We start from the raw sequence: 14,732 nt of genomic DNA, 5'->3' as shown, positions 1-14,732 counted from the left end.
ACCTTCTTGACAAAGCCCAATGATCATTATACAATAAGTTCGAACATTAGGTAGCAATCCTTTGGAAGAGAGATTATAAAAAGAGGTCCCTTGTAGCTTCAAGTTCATCAGCCTTTCATATCTATGCCATCAATGATCTATATTATAAATTTTGCATATCAGGATCCAAATTACAATCTTCAAAAGCTTTAAGCAATGTCAAAACCTTGGCAAGATATCCATTTTTGGATAGGTACCCGAGTAAAATGATTTCGAATTTGGCCATGAGCTACCATCTCTTGAAAAAGTTCTATTGCATCCTGGAGTCTTCCCACATGGCACAAACTGTGCATAGGAGCGTATATGTTTCTTCAAAGAGACTCGTGACCTCATCTATCCTTTGAATCTTGCAGTATTCATTGATCAAGATATTATAGCTAACAACATTAAGCGCGAAGCCCTTGCCATCCCATCAAATAATTTAACTGCCTTGCTCATTGCAGACTACAAACAATGTCAAACATCTTTGGATCATCATGTCAACTACATCATATGCTTTTATCACCATTGCTTCTTTACAAAATCCAACCACCAATGTATTAAAAGTAGAACTACATTTGGCATTATCTTGCTATCTACCATTTCATTCAACATTGTGGTAACTTGTTTTTGGTTACATTCATCACATAGGCCATGAATTATCAAGTGGTCATTTCAGAGAAAAGGTTCAAAGCCTCGGTTACTTGTCTATCCTCACAAAGGCTATGAATAAGTGACAATCTCATGCTCAATTACAGGCCATGCTTCTAAGTAGCCTGATGACTACAAGCCCCAAATTGCAGTCACTCGTTGACAGCAAGCTTAAGGAAATCTCCGAAAATGGGGAGAGAGAAACCCCACCTACTCGAATGGCAGAAAGAATTAACAAGTGGAATTCCAGAGGAAATCTCAAGTTTACACATAGAAATGACGATAGAGTGATGCTTGCTTTTGGAAACTAGCCCTAAAAAAAATCCATTAAATTTGGAAATGGAGGGCTGCGATCGCAAGCAAAGCATAGGATTAGCACGAGATATAACACCATCGATGTGATCAAGCGGTGGTAGGGTTTTGGAAAGCGAATCAGAAGAAACAAAAACAGATGAACAATTGAAGCGAGGAAGAGAATGCAGGGTACCAAAAGATGAAGAAGAAGAAGATGATCTCCAACTCCAAGCAGCAACAGCCCTTCCTATCATCCTGAGCTTTCGTTCTTCTGCGGCCTGCAACGCCGAATCTACGCCGCCACCTTTCTTTAGGGCATCCTTCTATGAAATACTTGTGTCCACCGCTTCCCTTCCTACCCCGCTTCCTTATCTTTATACATGATCTATCCCAATATCCGAATATTCCACAGCATGAAAATTTAAAAATACTAATATAACCCTCATTCTTCAAGAGTTAGAAGATCAGCATTCTGGTCAATTTGGTCAATAAAAATAAAAATATGTCACTTAAAAGGAATATGAATAAAGAGAAAATAGGGGTGAAATAGAAATCTCATTTCTTTTATCCTTTTTCTTCTTTATTTTAAATTAATTGGATATATTTCTTATTTATACCAAAAGTTCATATTTATTTATATCATTCAAAATTATTTTTTTTTTAAATTAAAATTTGAGATAATAATTTTTTTAATAATTTAATCTTTTAAAATAATTTTTAAAAATATTACCATTGTAGTGAAAACTTCTATATTTTTATTTTATTTTATATACAAATTATTATTATTAGTATTTTAATAAATTTGAATGCCAATAAAGATCAAATCTTTTGTTAATAAACTAAGTTTTTTGTGAATAAATAAATTGAAATCATTAACTTGAAATTGCTTTTAATGTAAATAAATTCTTTTGAAATTTCTTTAAAATTTTGTAATATTTGGAAATAAAAAAAAAATATAATTAGTCTAATAAATTAATTTGTGTAATCCTTTACCAGTGTTGTATGTTAATATAATTTGCTTTTCATCTTATCTTGTTGTATATATTTTTATTGTATTTTTTTTATTATATAATAATCAATTAATTATCATAATTCTCTTCATCCAACAAGTAACTTATCTTCATCCAACAAATAACTTAACCCTAGATTTGGACTCGTTTTTAAAAACATGTTTTTCCATTAAAAAAAAAAAGTCATATTAGAGTTTTATTTCTTATTCTATTTTTTCTTTAAAAAAAAATCAAATTTTCACAAATGAAAAAACAAGTTTTGCCATTGAGTGATGACACATGAAAAATACGGGTTTTTGATGGTTTAATATGAAAGATACCTTGCAACTTCATTCATCATGGTTTCTTCTATTTATTGATTTATTTTATTGTTGTTTATTTAAGGTTGATTTGGTTATATTTCTTGTTTTGTCATTAGAAATGAAAAATAATAATAGTTTCAATATAAAATGTTTGAAACTTACTCTAAAAAGATAATTACTTTTAAAATTAAAAACTATTTAAAATGCTAAAATATATATATTTTTTTAAAGAAGAAGTTATAGTACCTTAAATTCAATTTTCTTTTAAAAGTAATATTTAAGGGTACATGATAAATCTATATATTTTATATAACAACTATCACATGCTAGATTGAAGATATTGCCCCTTTTATTTTTTTAAACAAATAGAAAGTGTATGTAACACAATACTTATTTATTTAATTTTATTTTAAAGTGAGAAATAAAGTTTTTGGGAAAGAAAATAAAAAGAAAGAACATAAAGATAACTGTAAGAAAAATTATGATCATCATTATAGAATGTATGACTTAAGAAATGACATGTTACTGGTTAGGAATAATGGGTTGGTAAACCTAGAAATTGAAAGCGAATGGAAAATTATTATAATAAAAAATTTAATATTTCTAATTCTATTATCAATGAAGGATAATTGGAAGTTATCTTGCGATATAAATATTTATAATTATTGTCGTATTTATAAGGAAACAAATAAAACAACAAATTGCTTAATTAATAAAGATATTTGTAATTTAGAATCAATCATTTAGTAGTCTAATTTTCCTGAAGATATTATAAAGTTTAGTTTTGACTATTATTATCGATCATCTTGCAATTAAATTTGTAGATGTTATGCTTAGTCTCCTTTCATAAATATATATATATATATATAATTTTCAAAAAATAATTCATTAAATATAAAACAACTTATGGCATAAGTTACAACTTACAAGTAAAATTATCAACATAAATACAAAAATATTATTAAATTTAAAAAATGTTTTTCACCTGTCTCATAGTTTTATTTTTTTTATTTAGAATAAAAAACATATAAAATTCTAAAAAAATTAAAATATTTTCAACCTAATTTATGCGTTTTTAAATTTTTTAAAAAATAAAAATATAATTATTTTTAAGAAACACCCCATTTTAAAAAATAAGTTGTTGTAAAAACTAAAAAGAAGCGTTGTAAAACATGTTTTCTAAATAATGAGTTAGTTGAGAGGTGGCCACATGTGATTGTAAAGCCAGAAAGGGAAGCTTGGTGAGGTGGAAGGCTGGAACTTTGTGTCTTGACTTTACCCTAGCCACTGTTTTGATAACGTCGTCATCACGCAACGAACTGAACCCATTTCTCCGTTTTCTTTCCTTAATTCATTTTCTCAGGAAAAAGAAAACCCCAAGAAAACGTTTTTCTCGTCTTGGGGTCTGCCTCTGCATTATGGTTACAGTGAAGCCCTAAATTCTAAGCCAAGCTTTCTCTCTTCTTCATAAATCTAGGTTTAAGGCTTGCTCTCTCTCTCTCTCTCTCTTTAGTTTTTTCCTCTCTTCATCAATCTGAGCTTGGGATTTCCACTTTATTAACTCAAATCCAGAGCCCTTCTGTTTTTTCTCTCTTGGGTAAAGGATTATTACTTCTCAATTTCTCTCAGATGTCGCTAAAATCACCCGCCGGTTATGGCACGCTTCCCAACGCCTCCGCCGCCGTTCCATCGTCGTCAACCTCCGAACAGTTCACCTTCATCTCACGCGCCACCCAACGGACCCAAACCCTAATGGCCACAAGACGCCCATGGCGGGAGTTCTTGGACTACTCAGTTCTCTCCCGTCCCCACAACTACAGCGATGCAATGGCTCGAATCAAGAGAAATGTCAACTACTTCCGCGTGAACTACGCGATGGTAATGCTTTTCATACTATTTGTGAGCCTTTTGTGGCACCCAACATCCATGATTGTCTTCTTGATAATCTTCGTTGCTTGGTTCTTTCTGTACTTCTTCCGGGACAACCCTGTAGTGTTGTTTCACCAAACAATCGATGACCGTGTTGTGTTGGTACTGCTGGGATTGATTACAGTTGTGGCATTGGTGTTTACTGATGTGGGTTTGAACGTTTTAGTTTCTTTAATAATTGGGGTTGCGGTGGTTGGGCTACACGCTGCGTTTAGGGGCACAGAAGACTTGTTTCTGAATGAGGAGGAAGTGGCAGAAGGAGGGTTGCTCTCGGTTGCGGGTGGCCAGCAGTTGCGGCCAACCAATTATACTCGGGTTTGATTTTTTTTTTCTTTTGTTCTAGTTATCGGGGTTTTGAAGTTCAATTTGAAGGGAGTATCGTTAGATTTTCTTGTTTTCTGGATGGAATTAATTTGGGCTCAAAGCTGTTGTTGTTGGGTGCTTGTTATTTTTTCTACAATTGGTTCAAGCCTGAAGGAATTGGGGACTGGTTCTTGGACTTATGGAATTCTATTTGAGGTGTATAAATTGCGCTCTCCTTTAAGGATGCAAGTGGCTCAAACTCCATGGAAGTGGGTATTGATTATTGGTCTTTTAGGCTTTATTTCGAAGCAGTTATCATTGATTCTTTTGGTTATCCTCATGTAATTGTTTCAAAGGAGGTAGGATCCTATGCCTATTTCTATCATTCTTGTTTTGGTGCTACCTTACAGGACTACAAGAAACTTGTACTGTATACTGGTTCCGTATCAATGACTGGGAATATGTATTTTGTCCATTTTCTGATTTTTCCTTAACCTGGATTTTGATGTAATCTTCATTTGGATAGGGATGAGTTTGGAATTTTGTGCTGGAATCAACAATATCAAATCTTTCAGATCCAATTGTGTGTTTTTGGTTTGTGGCAACAGAATTTTAGGTTGTTACATGGAACTTTTAGATCAGCTAATAAATTTGTCGTCATCATCGAAAGTAAATTCAACTTTCTGTTTCTGATATCCTTTAAATGGAAAAAGTAGTGTAATTTCTTTACTTTTGTAGCACTTGGAAAGTTTTGATGATTAATCTGCTCCTGAAATTCTTGTGTTGTGCTGTTGGTCATCTCAGACACGTGTGGCTGATATTAGTATGTGTCAGTCCTGTGAATGACAAGTTCTATTAATCACTTTTTTGATCTAATCAATTTGTTTGTTTGCACGTGTTTTTTTCTGTTTTTGTTTCTTCTTTCTTGTTTCTTTGAATGGTCTTGTGTTCTTGGGTTGCGTCTCCTTTGTTGTTAGGTGCTATTTAATAAATTCCCTTTTCCTATAGAAAAAAATGTGTTTGTTTGCCTCAAACCAGTTTGAAGTTAGATCTTGGATTCTTTTTTAGGTAATCATTCTCCTAAAATTATCAGTCCCTTGTTTAATGATGAATTATCTCTTTAACAAAACAGGCAAGTGGTTGCTTCCGAACACGACAGTTAACGAATTGAGCTACATATCGAACATATTCTTTTTAATAATATAATTCCATTGTGAGGTACATGGATTAATGCTAAGTCATCAGTTCTTGGATAGGTTGGCCTTAACATAAAAACCCTTTTATATGCTTAGTTCAAGTGGGTGTCAATTGGTTTTTGGTCGTCAAAATTGCAGCAAGGATTATTCTTATTGCAGAATTTCCAGCTTGCCACACATTGGTTAGTAATTGCTATTTTATAGCTGTGAATTGGCAAAACTATCATGCAAACATGTTGTGCTCTGGCTGACTTATCACCAGAGGCTACTAAGGAAAAGAGATTTTGTTCATTCAAGAGCTCAAATAGCATCCAAAGCAGGCAGGTCTTGATGGTTTGTGATTTGGAATATTATTATTGTATCTAATTCATATTTTGGAAGTTCTTAAATGAATATAAAGATTTTTCTTTCAAAATTTTATGGAGATTATGCTTAAGATGCCATAAGCAGTAGCTTTTCTGTATATCCTTAAACCTTTTGTAGTTATGCTCCCTTTCTTATCGATACAGCCAATTTAAAATACTCGGCTTGCAGTATTACCATTTATAAACTACCTTTTGAGAGAAATGGGTGTGAATACTAAATGTAAGATCTTTGTGATTCAATCAATACAATATACATCTGATTCCTCTAAAAGAAACATTAGTGTGGCAATACTGGAAAATTTGATTAGAATTGAAGTATAATCCCCAATTTAATTATTAATTGGTCTTTGGATTCATTTTCCGATGTGCCTGAATGTATTTTTAAGCGGCTTTTGGTCTTCACTAAAGAATGAAACATGGCAGGCCTTGAATTCATAATGTTAGCTGTACCTTTTATCATAGTTTTTAGCAGGATATTATTAATCTACTTTAACAGTTGATCATGATTGAGTTTGTTGTGTGCATGCACGCATTCGAATTGCAGCGTTTATGTCACTCAATTTCCATCGTTACAATTTTTGGTGCTTGAGTTAAATAAGGAAAGGGGCAAATGTTAGAATTGACAGGTTCCTTTCCTTGGAAAGGAGTGCTATAGAATAGCATCAACTCATTAGAGTTTACTGCCAGATATCTGTTGCTAATATGGGAAGAGAGGTAATTTTTAGCTTGTTCAGGGTTTGTGTTACTCTTCTTCATAACAACCTTTAGCAGTTAAGATTTACTTATTCAGCGATGGCCCTTTTTACACAGAAATAGGGAAGGAAAATTCACTTGATCGAACCTGCCTCCATGCACAAAAGGAGGGAGTATGAAATTAAAAAGGGGGCTATAATTTACTCCCATGAGTGCAAGTTGGTTTCCCCTTTTGGGCTTGTAATTCTCTTTTAAATTTTATTTATGACAGAGCATTGAAAGGTTATATTTTTGGATCACCATTATCTTTAGAACACAATAGATTGTTTCTAAGCTACATTAAAGAAAGTAGTTCATGTTTTAAGTAATACCATCCTCTACAGCTTTATTCAGTTGTACTTTAAAATGCTTAGTTGGATGGTGATGTTCCATATGTTAATAAGCAGCACATTCAAATTGGATGGTTCTCTTCTTGTGATACTAAATGGCTGGGATTTTGTGCTGTTTTATCTGGATTTTATGGTGATCAACTCACATGTGCTTGCATTGATATTAGTTGTGCTATGATTATGATGTTCAATTGGTGATATTTCTTTCTGTTGTCTTAATTCAATATCACATATTGGAAGCTCCAGGGTTACTAGGCCAGTTTTTCCATTGTACACTGTGTTGGAAGTGACTCCAATGTATTTCCGGTGGCATCTTAACAAGTGAAGAGGGCCATTATTATGATGTCATAAAACAATTTCTCTAAATCTGTCTGCTGACTAAAGTGAAGGGGGATCATTTTAATTGATAGATTCTCTTTTGATTTGTTGCTTGAAATTCTATGAAAAACAAAATGTAACTGTTTGTGGGATGTCTAGATATAGCAGGTATATTTGGCTTGGGTATCATTATGTGCTGTTTGAGCTTTTATCTGATGTCCCTAAAATATGCTGGTATGCTTACTGTGCTTGGGATTTGATCATGTGCTGGAAAGAGGGGGATGCCTATTTTTGCTTTTTGGGCAGCACTTGTCTGTGTTAAGAAGCATGTTTCTAATGTGAAATGCAAATGGTATCTAGCAACTATTATTGTTAAAACTTAGAACCATTTGATTGCTTTTTCTGCAAATTTAAGCCGCATAATGAATAGTATTGTGAAACTAGTTGCCTCTTCCTGATGATGGTGCTGAGAATATAAACCTACCGAAACATAGAAAGTGAGAGATTCATTTGTGTTGTTAGACTTGTTGCTACCAGGATACATCATCAATCAGCCCCAAGTGACAGCAATCACCTGAAGAAAGGGTGAAATTCATGTAAACTACAATTATGACTAGGCTTGGATATGCCCATGCTTCCATTTCTTAAGACAATGGAAATAAATAATATATTGCTCTCTAGGGGAAATTGCTTTTGAGTTTTGAGGCAGTGCAGCTGTTAAGACTACCTGGTTTTAGCTGGTTTTTCATTTACAAATGGGACAAGTTGTGGTCTTGTCTTGACAGCCTACATTCTCTTAAAATAAATTGGGGCCAAGCTGTTATGTTGACGGACTGGGTTCTTTGGTTAACACACGATTAAGATTCAGCTTGAGTAATATATTTTATTTTTTCTTGATACATTAAGGCCAATTCATTGACAGACAAAAATGTCTAGCTTTTTGAATGTTTCATGAGTACATGGTATGGGGTGGTTCCACTTTCATGGGACGTGAAACCATGACCTAAAGGAAAGTAGGATCAGAAGGGATATATCATCTTTGTTATATGATGCGAAGAAACCAAAATATCATCAAACCCATGAAGCGAACGCCAAGAATACACTGCTCAGGGCAAAATGCCAAATCAACGCTTCATTCCACTGTGAGCCTCTGAGTTGGATTCTTTCATGGTGAGTTTTCAGACTAGATGGGAATTTAAGGATTCCCAATATAGTTTGATAGGGAAGGATATCTCTCCTTGGAAGTGCATTGTAGCATGACTTTGTGAAAGATATCTTTAATGAAAATGCTGAGGAAACAAATGAATTTTCAAGGGAAGCCGTGAATTGACGGTAAAGACAGCAAATGGGAACAATCCTCAAATGAGCCATTGATATCATATTCGAAGGAAAAATAATCAACAATTCCCCACATACATCCTAGCAACAAGGAAACACACATTATCCAAAGAGCGGGAAGGAGCCAGACGGGGGGGAATGCTTGAACTTCCCACTAATCCTCCTCTAGATTGATTGACTCCTTAAACTTTCCATATAAAATCTTTTTCAGTTCTGCCATCTGTGCAACTACAGAATCCTTCTCCTCCTCTAGCTTCTCCAACTTCTTACTAGTCACCTCTTTCATCTGTTCTATCCTCTCCTCAACTTCTTCCTTCGGCACATGAGCAAAAACCTCTCCTATCTGGAAGCGGACCATCTCCTCGTCTGTGAGAATCAACTCATTGCTTGCATCCTCCAGATTTTCATTTGTTTCCTGAAGAAATAAGCCATTAAGTTAAAAGGGGATGGCAACTAAACATATACAGATTGACCGATGTTTTAATTGCTTATAAAGAGATGGAACAGGCATGGAAAGATCTGACACAATTCATGGCAGTAAGTAACAAAATATTTTTTGCACAGAAGGGAGTAATATATATTGTTTGATTCCATATATCAAGACAGTAATTGTCATTTTATCCACAAGCAAAGATAATTCATTACTTCATTGGCGTTATTTCTTTTAGTGCAATACTGGGTCACTTAATATTGTGATGTCATGCTGCAAGAGGAATGGACCAAACTGCAAGATAGATAACTTTCTTTAAAATCAGAAACAAACATCTTCATTCATCAATCAAGTGATGAATACAAGAAGGACAAGCAATCTATTAAAATGATGTACAAAGGTTCATTGGAAAGTGACCAAGTAACCAGATCCACAAAAACTAGCCAACCTCACTAGGAGAAAACCGATATACATACAGTAGAGAAACATTAAGACACTCAAGGGGGAGGGAAATCTCCAAAAAGGAGGCCAAATGCTTTGCTCCTTATTTGGTTAACTTATTAGTGACTTCGTTAGCTGAACAAGGAGCCAAAGAGAAGGAACAACCCAACTCGCTAGCAATATCTATGATTTTGTGCATCCATTTCACAAACTTCCATGGACCTCTTTCTCTATTACTCATCCAAGATATTACAGTGTTAAAATCTCCCTCTACAATTAGATTGGATAGGCATAAAGCTTTGGCTTGTAGCATGTTGTCCAATAATGCCAATATTTCTATCTCATTAGCCAACCCCGCTTCTTCATGCTTCGAGTAAGCTCTTAATAATGGATAAGAGTGATCTCCAGTCACACCTCTAGTACATATCTGACTAGGGTTTACTCAAAGAACACTTGTCAAAGTTTAACTTTACCAAACCAACTAGGGAGGGTAACCAATCAATCATAACTTTCTTCTTCAACCTAATTGAGTGGCAAGCACTCTTCCAATTTTGCATTAAAAGATACAAAGGAATATCTAGAAGGGGCTAGGTGACCGAGGCCCATAGGGAGGAGGAAAAAGTAAATCGTCCCATATGGCATCCACAAATCTTCATTTATCCTAAAAAATCCTTGCATTCCTCTCTAACCATATAAACCATATCAAGGATAAAATAACCATATGCTAAAGAGCCTTCCCTTTTGGTAGGTAGGCTTTTAAAGCCCTTAAAAGAGATTCTCAACATCTCTACTATGCCTCCAAGGGGAAACCATTCAAGATTGGCTATGCATAACAATCTATACCAAAGTAAAAGTGCAGTGGGACAATGAAGAAAAAGATGATCGGCTGATTTACTACTCTTCAAGAACATAACACAATGGTTTGGGCTAAGAACTTTGTAAGGCCTCCTCAATTGAAGCTGTTGGTATTAACCTTCTTGGTAGCCACAAGCCAAACAAAAGATTAACCTTTGGTGGAGCTTTTGAGTTCCAAATTAACTTAGAGCAAAAGAGGTCATAACAGGAAAGTGAGGAAAAACGAAGAGAGCTTTATAGAAAGAGCTCATAGAGAAAATATTGAGGGTGTTAATGACTAAACTCTTTTATTAGAAGGGAAGGTGATATATATGCATGAAGTAGGAATGAAAGGGGCTAATTAGATATTCAATCTTTGTGTCATAAAGGTTTTGACGAAACAAGCCTATCTCTAGTCCTTGTAACTTTGAAAATATTTGGAAATTGAAGCTTGAAAGGACATTTGTCTAGCCAAGCATTCTCCTAAAAACGAATTTTTGTGCCATTTCTCACCAAGTATAATGTGAAATTAGAAAAATTGTTGAAGAGTTGAGAAATGGCTTTCCAAGGGGAACAATGTGAGCACCTAACAACAAAGTTGGTATCCCAATCATTGGGGGCGCAACCCATAAATACTTAGGATGACTCTATACCAAAAAGTGTTGTTCTCTCAAGGCAACCTCCACACCTACTTACCTAGAAGGGCTTGATTCCTCAAGGAGATAGAGAACTAAATATGACCTTTTCCTTTTCTGTTACTGATCCTTGTGTTGTGGCCATGCATAACAAGAACGTGTGTTTTCATCAATATTGGTTGACATAGATCAAGTTAATGGGTACTACAAGAATATGGGGAAATGTGCCAGAGAACTTGATAGAGAGGACATTGAAGTGAAGGACTCAATGAAAGAAATGACACTACATAGGGTAGAAAGGTGCAAACTGATTCACATGACTGAAATAAGTAGTTGAGATAAGGCATCATTAAGTGGAATTGAGAAAAATGTTTGAAGGACATAACCAAACATGCCAACTTGAGTAATAGAGAAAACTAACTTAGGTTCAGAAGAGAAACCAATACTAAGTACAGTTTTCAATCTTGAATGCTACAGTTGGTTTGGGCAAATATATCTCATTCGTACACAATCAATCACACATAAAATTTATATTTTCTTAAGTAATCTTCAAAGAAACTTCCATTATCACAAAATTTTAGCATTCTCAATTGCCAAGCTGATCCAGCTCAATGCAAGCTTGGTTTGTCACAAACTCAGCCTGAGGCCACATCAACAATCTGTGGATCAAGCCCAACTTCTTAAATATGCATAAACAGAGAAATGCAGTTGTAAGAAGCATAGAAGAATGATACATGCATATAAATGTTGCCTGTTTTATCAAGTATGGAAACCAATATTAGGAAACAATTTTATGGAAAAGAATTAGAAGTTGCACTTTGGCAGTGGTGTTAAATGGGATGCTAGATGCTTGAAATTCATGTCCACGAGGAATGATACATAATGTGAACCAAAAATAAGGACAAGCTATCATGCTCAAGAGTAGAACACTTAACCCATGAACAATGAATCCCAAGACCAAATGTAGAAGAAAACTCATCAAAACTTAGCCACTTTTAACCTCAGTAAGACAAACAGATTATATTTCCAACATCAAAGTTTTTCAAAGAGTTCACAACAAGGTCTTTTTTATTTTTTATTTTTATTTTGCATTGTTTGAGTGTGTTATATTGCTTCCTTCAATCTGATGATTGCTCTTAATACATCGTGCAACCAACCTTTAGTTTATCCAATATAAAATATCTCGCTGACAGAAGAAAACTTTCACATCTTTTCACTGTGAGCATCATTGGTGTAGATAATCAAAGATATCAATCAAATAGGATCATGGAAACCTAGCCAAATCATTAGCTAAATGCTTTTCCAACACCCTCCCTGATCATTTCAATTTGTGGCATATGCCCTTGTGCATGACAAGGCATGTGAGATTAGAAATGATTTGTGGAAAAATCATTTCTAATCTTCACAAACAGAAATGTCTCTAATAAATATTTTAAATCTGAATCTCATAGTGACGGTGGATCATACATACACTATACAATGCAAGCATTATTCAACATGTAAATGTTACATTGCTTTGGAATTCAGACAAGAAAAACCAATTTCAAATTCTACAATTGCCTTTAAGATGTCTCCATTGCTTCTCTGCTTCAAGTGCATCCTTTAGCTCAATTTCTCCATTTTATTTAAATTTAAATGTGTTATATTTATAAAAACAAGCTCCTAGCACACCAATGAGCACTATTTTCCAACTTTTCTCACTTCACTTCCACCAATCACAAAAGTTAAGTCCAAATCCATATTTCTTCTATTAATATCCATCAAACTTAAAAGGTAAAGCTGCGTTTTTCTAATATTCAGAAATCAACAGCAATCAAGTAAATCCCATATGAAATTGAAAGAAAGAATCTTTTTTTTCCTAATACCCATAGAAAAACGAGGTAGAAAAAAGCCCTTCTGTAGGTTTTTAAAGTCCATTTAAGATCATGCAATACAGTGAATAACTCAAGATCCAGAATCAGAACCCTAATCCGAAAACTAACAGAAAAATCCAGTGAAAAGAAGAACTTTATTCAAAAAACCCACCAAATGAAGACAAAAACAAATCAGGGTTCCCTCTAATTTTTAAAACCAACCTCAAATTTAGCATAAAAACACAGTTAAAAAGTAGAACCAAATTTTTAAAAAATTAACAAAAATCATAGATCGAAAAGGAAAACAGAAAAGTCCTTTCTTTTTTCTTTATTACCTTGGCCATCTTGATCTCATCTTCGAGCTCGTGAAATCTGTTGTTTAGTCTTCCGAATTTGTTAATGTTCTGCTGATCCTCCCATGTCACCTCTGTTTCAGATCCTCCACTCTTCCATGTTGTAATGCCTTATCAGTATTATGAAGAAAATAGTAAGAACGAAAAAAATTAGGGTTTTGGTAGGGTTTTACATACCTGTTGCATATTTGATCGATGAAGGCGACGAGGGCTGGGGTCGAGGAAAAGGGCGTGTAGAAATGGAAACTAGTAGAAGGGCTTGGCCTGGATCCCAATGCGGTCGGGCATCAGTCAAATAGAAGTGGGCCGTTTGGCTGGACAAATGAAAATAATAACCGTCTTCCAAAGATTATTATTATTTTTTTCAATTATTATTATTATTATTATTATTAATAGGAAATCACAAAAAAAGAAAAAAGAAAAAAAAAAGGAGATAGTGAGACAATTTTCTAATCCCTTTTCAATTTTTATTTCTAGAAATAAAAATGCTTTGCAATATGCTATCTAACATTTACTTAGCATTTTTCTAAAATCATTTTGTATCCCTAAAATAAATATCTTATAAATTCTTAATATTTAAATATATACATTTTATACTTGTGTCCCTCCAAAGTTTATATATTATAATTCTAATAATAATATTTTTAAATATAAACAATGAGTCACCTTTGATTGTAGTTTTTATTTATTTATTTATTTTAATGAAATTATAATAATCTCATATCATATTAGAGTGATTCTAAAAGCTAAAAATGTTTTTGAAAAAAAAAAGTATTTTATAAAATTTATGAAATACTTTTAAAAATCCAAAAAATCATTTTTATTGTTCAAAAATCATTTATAGTGTTTTTTAAAGAATACTTAAAACCTTGATAATAATTTTAAGAAGGGTTTATAATATTTTTAATACTCAAAATTTTTTTATTCAAGTATTAGAATGATTAAAAACATTACTAAATACACTCTTAATAAATGATTATCATAAAAATACTTTTAAGAAAACATTTTCATTAAAAACATGTAGAAACTTGCCAAACACACTTTAAAATAGTGTTTATTTTTTAGTTGAATTAAAAAATCCAAAATATTAGACTTTTTTTATTCAACTAAAAATAACATTAATATCAACCAATATAATTAAAAAGAATTTATTTTCAATATATTCAATCTAATTATATTGCTTTTAATGAGTTATAAAAAAACAAACACTACCTAAATGTTCATAAAATACAAATAATAACTTTAATATTAAATACAAAAATTCTTAAAAATTTACATTAAAACTATTATAATTTTTGAATCTTAAGTAAAAATTTGAGAGACCAGAAACCTTTTACTACCTCAAATTGTAAAATTTTCGAAATTAATTTTTAAGAACAT

General features: G+C 33.2%; 2 protein-coding genes across 2 annotated transcripts; one reads left to right on the top strand and one right to left on the bottom strand.

Moving 5' to 3' along the window:
- The first annotated feature begins 3,508 nt into the window (after nucleotides 1-3,508).
- On the top strand, nucleotides 3,509-5,088 carry LOC100248504 (PRA1 family protein E). Its single transcript, XM_010661840.3, has one exon. It carries the CDS (start codon nucleotides 3,905-3,907, stop codon nucleotides 4,523-4,525), a length of 621 nt encoding a protein of 206 aa, XP_010660142.1. The 5' UTR covers nucleotides 3,509-3,904; the 3' UTR covers nucleotides 4,526-5,088.
- A 3,726-nt stretch (nucleotides 5,089-8,814) lies between these two features.
- Nucleotides 8,815-13,695, bottom strand: LOC100243376 (probable prefoldin subunit 4). Its single transcript, XM_002264386.4, has 3 exons — nucleotides 13,530-13,695; nucleotides 13,335-13,445; nucleotides 8,815-9,221 (listed from the first exon to the last, which is right to left on the bottom strand). The coding sequence occupies exons 1-3, from the start codon at nucleotides 13,536-13,538 to the stop codon at nucleotides 8,961-8,963; spliced, it is 381 nt and encodes a 126-aa protein (XP_002264422.1). The 5' UTR covers nucleotides 13,539-13,695; the 3' UTR covers nucleotides 8,815-8,960.
- Nucleotides 13,696-14,732: the final 1,037 nt, after the last annotated feature.

Source organism: Vitis vinifera, chromosome 14, assembly GCF_030704535.1.
Source record: "Vitis vinifera cultivar Pinot Noir 40024 chromosome 14, ASM3070453v1".
Classification (NCBI taxonomy): domain Eukaryota; kingdom Viridiplantae; phylum Streptophyta; class Magnoliopsida; order Vitales; family Vitaceae; genus Vitis; species Vitis vinifera.
The sequence above is the reverse complement of the archived record's forward strand: the minus strand, read 5'-3'. Positions and strand labels throughout refer to the sequence as shown.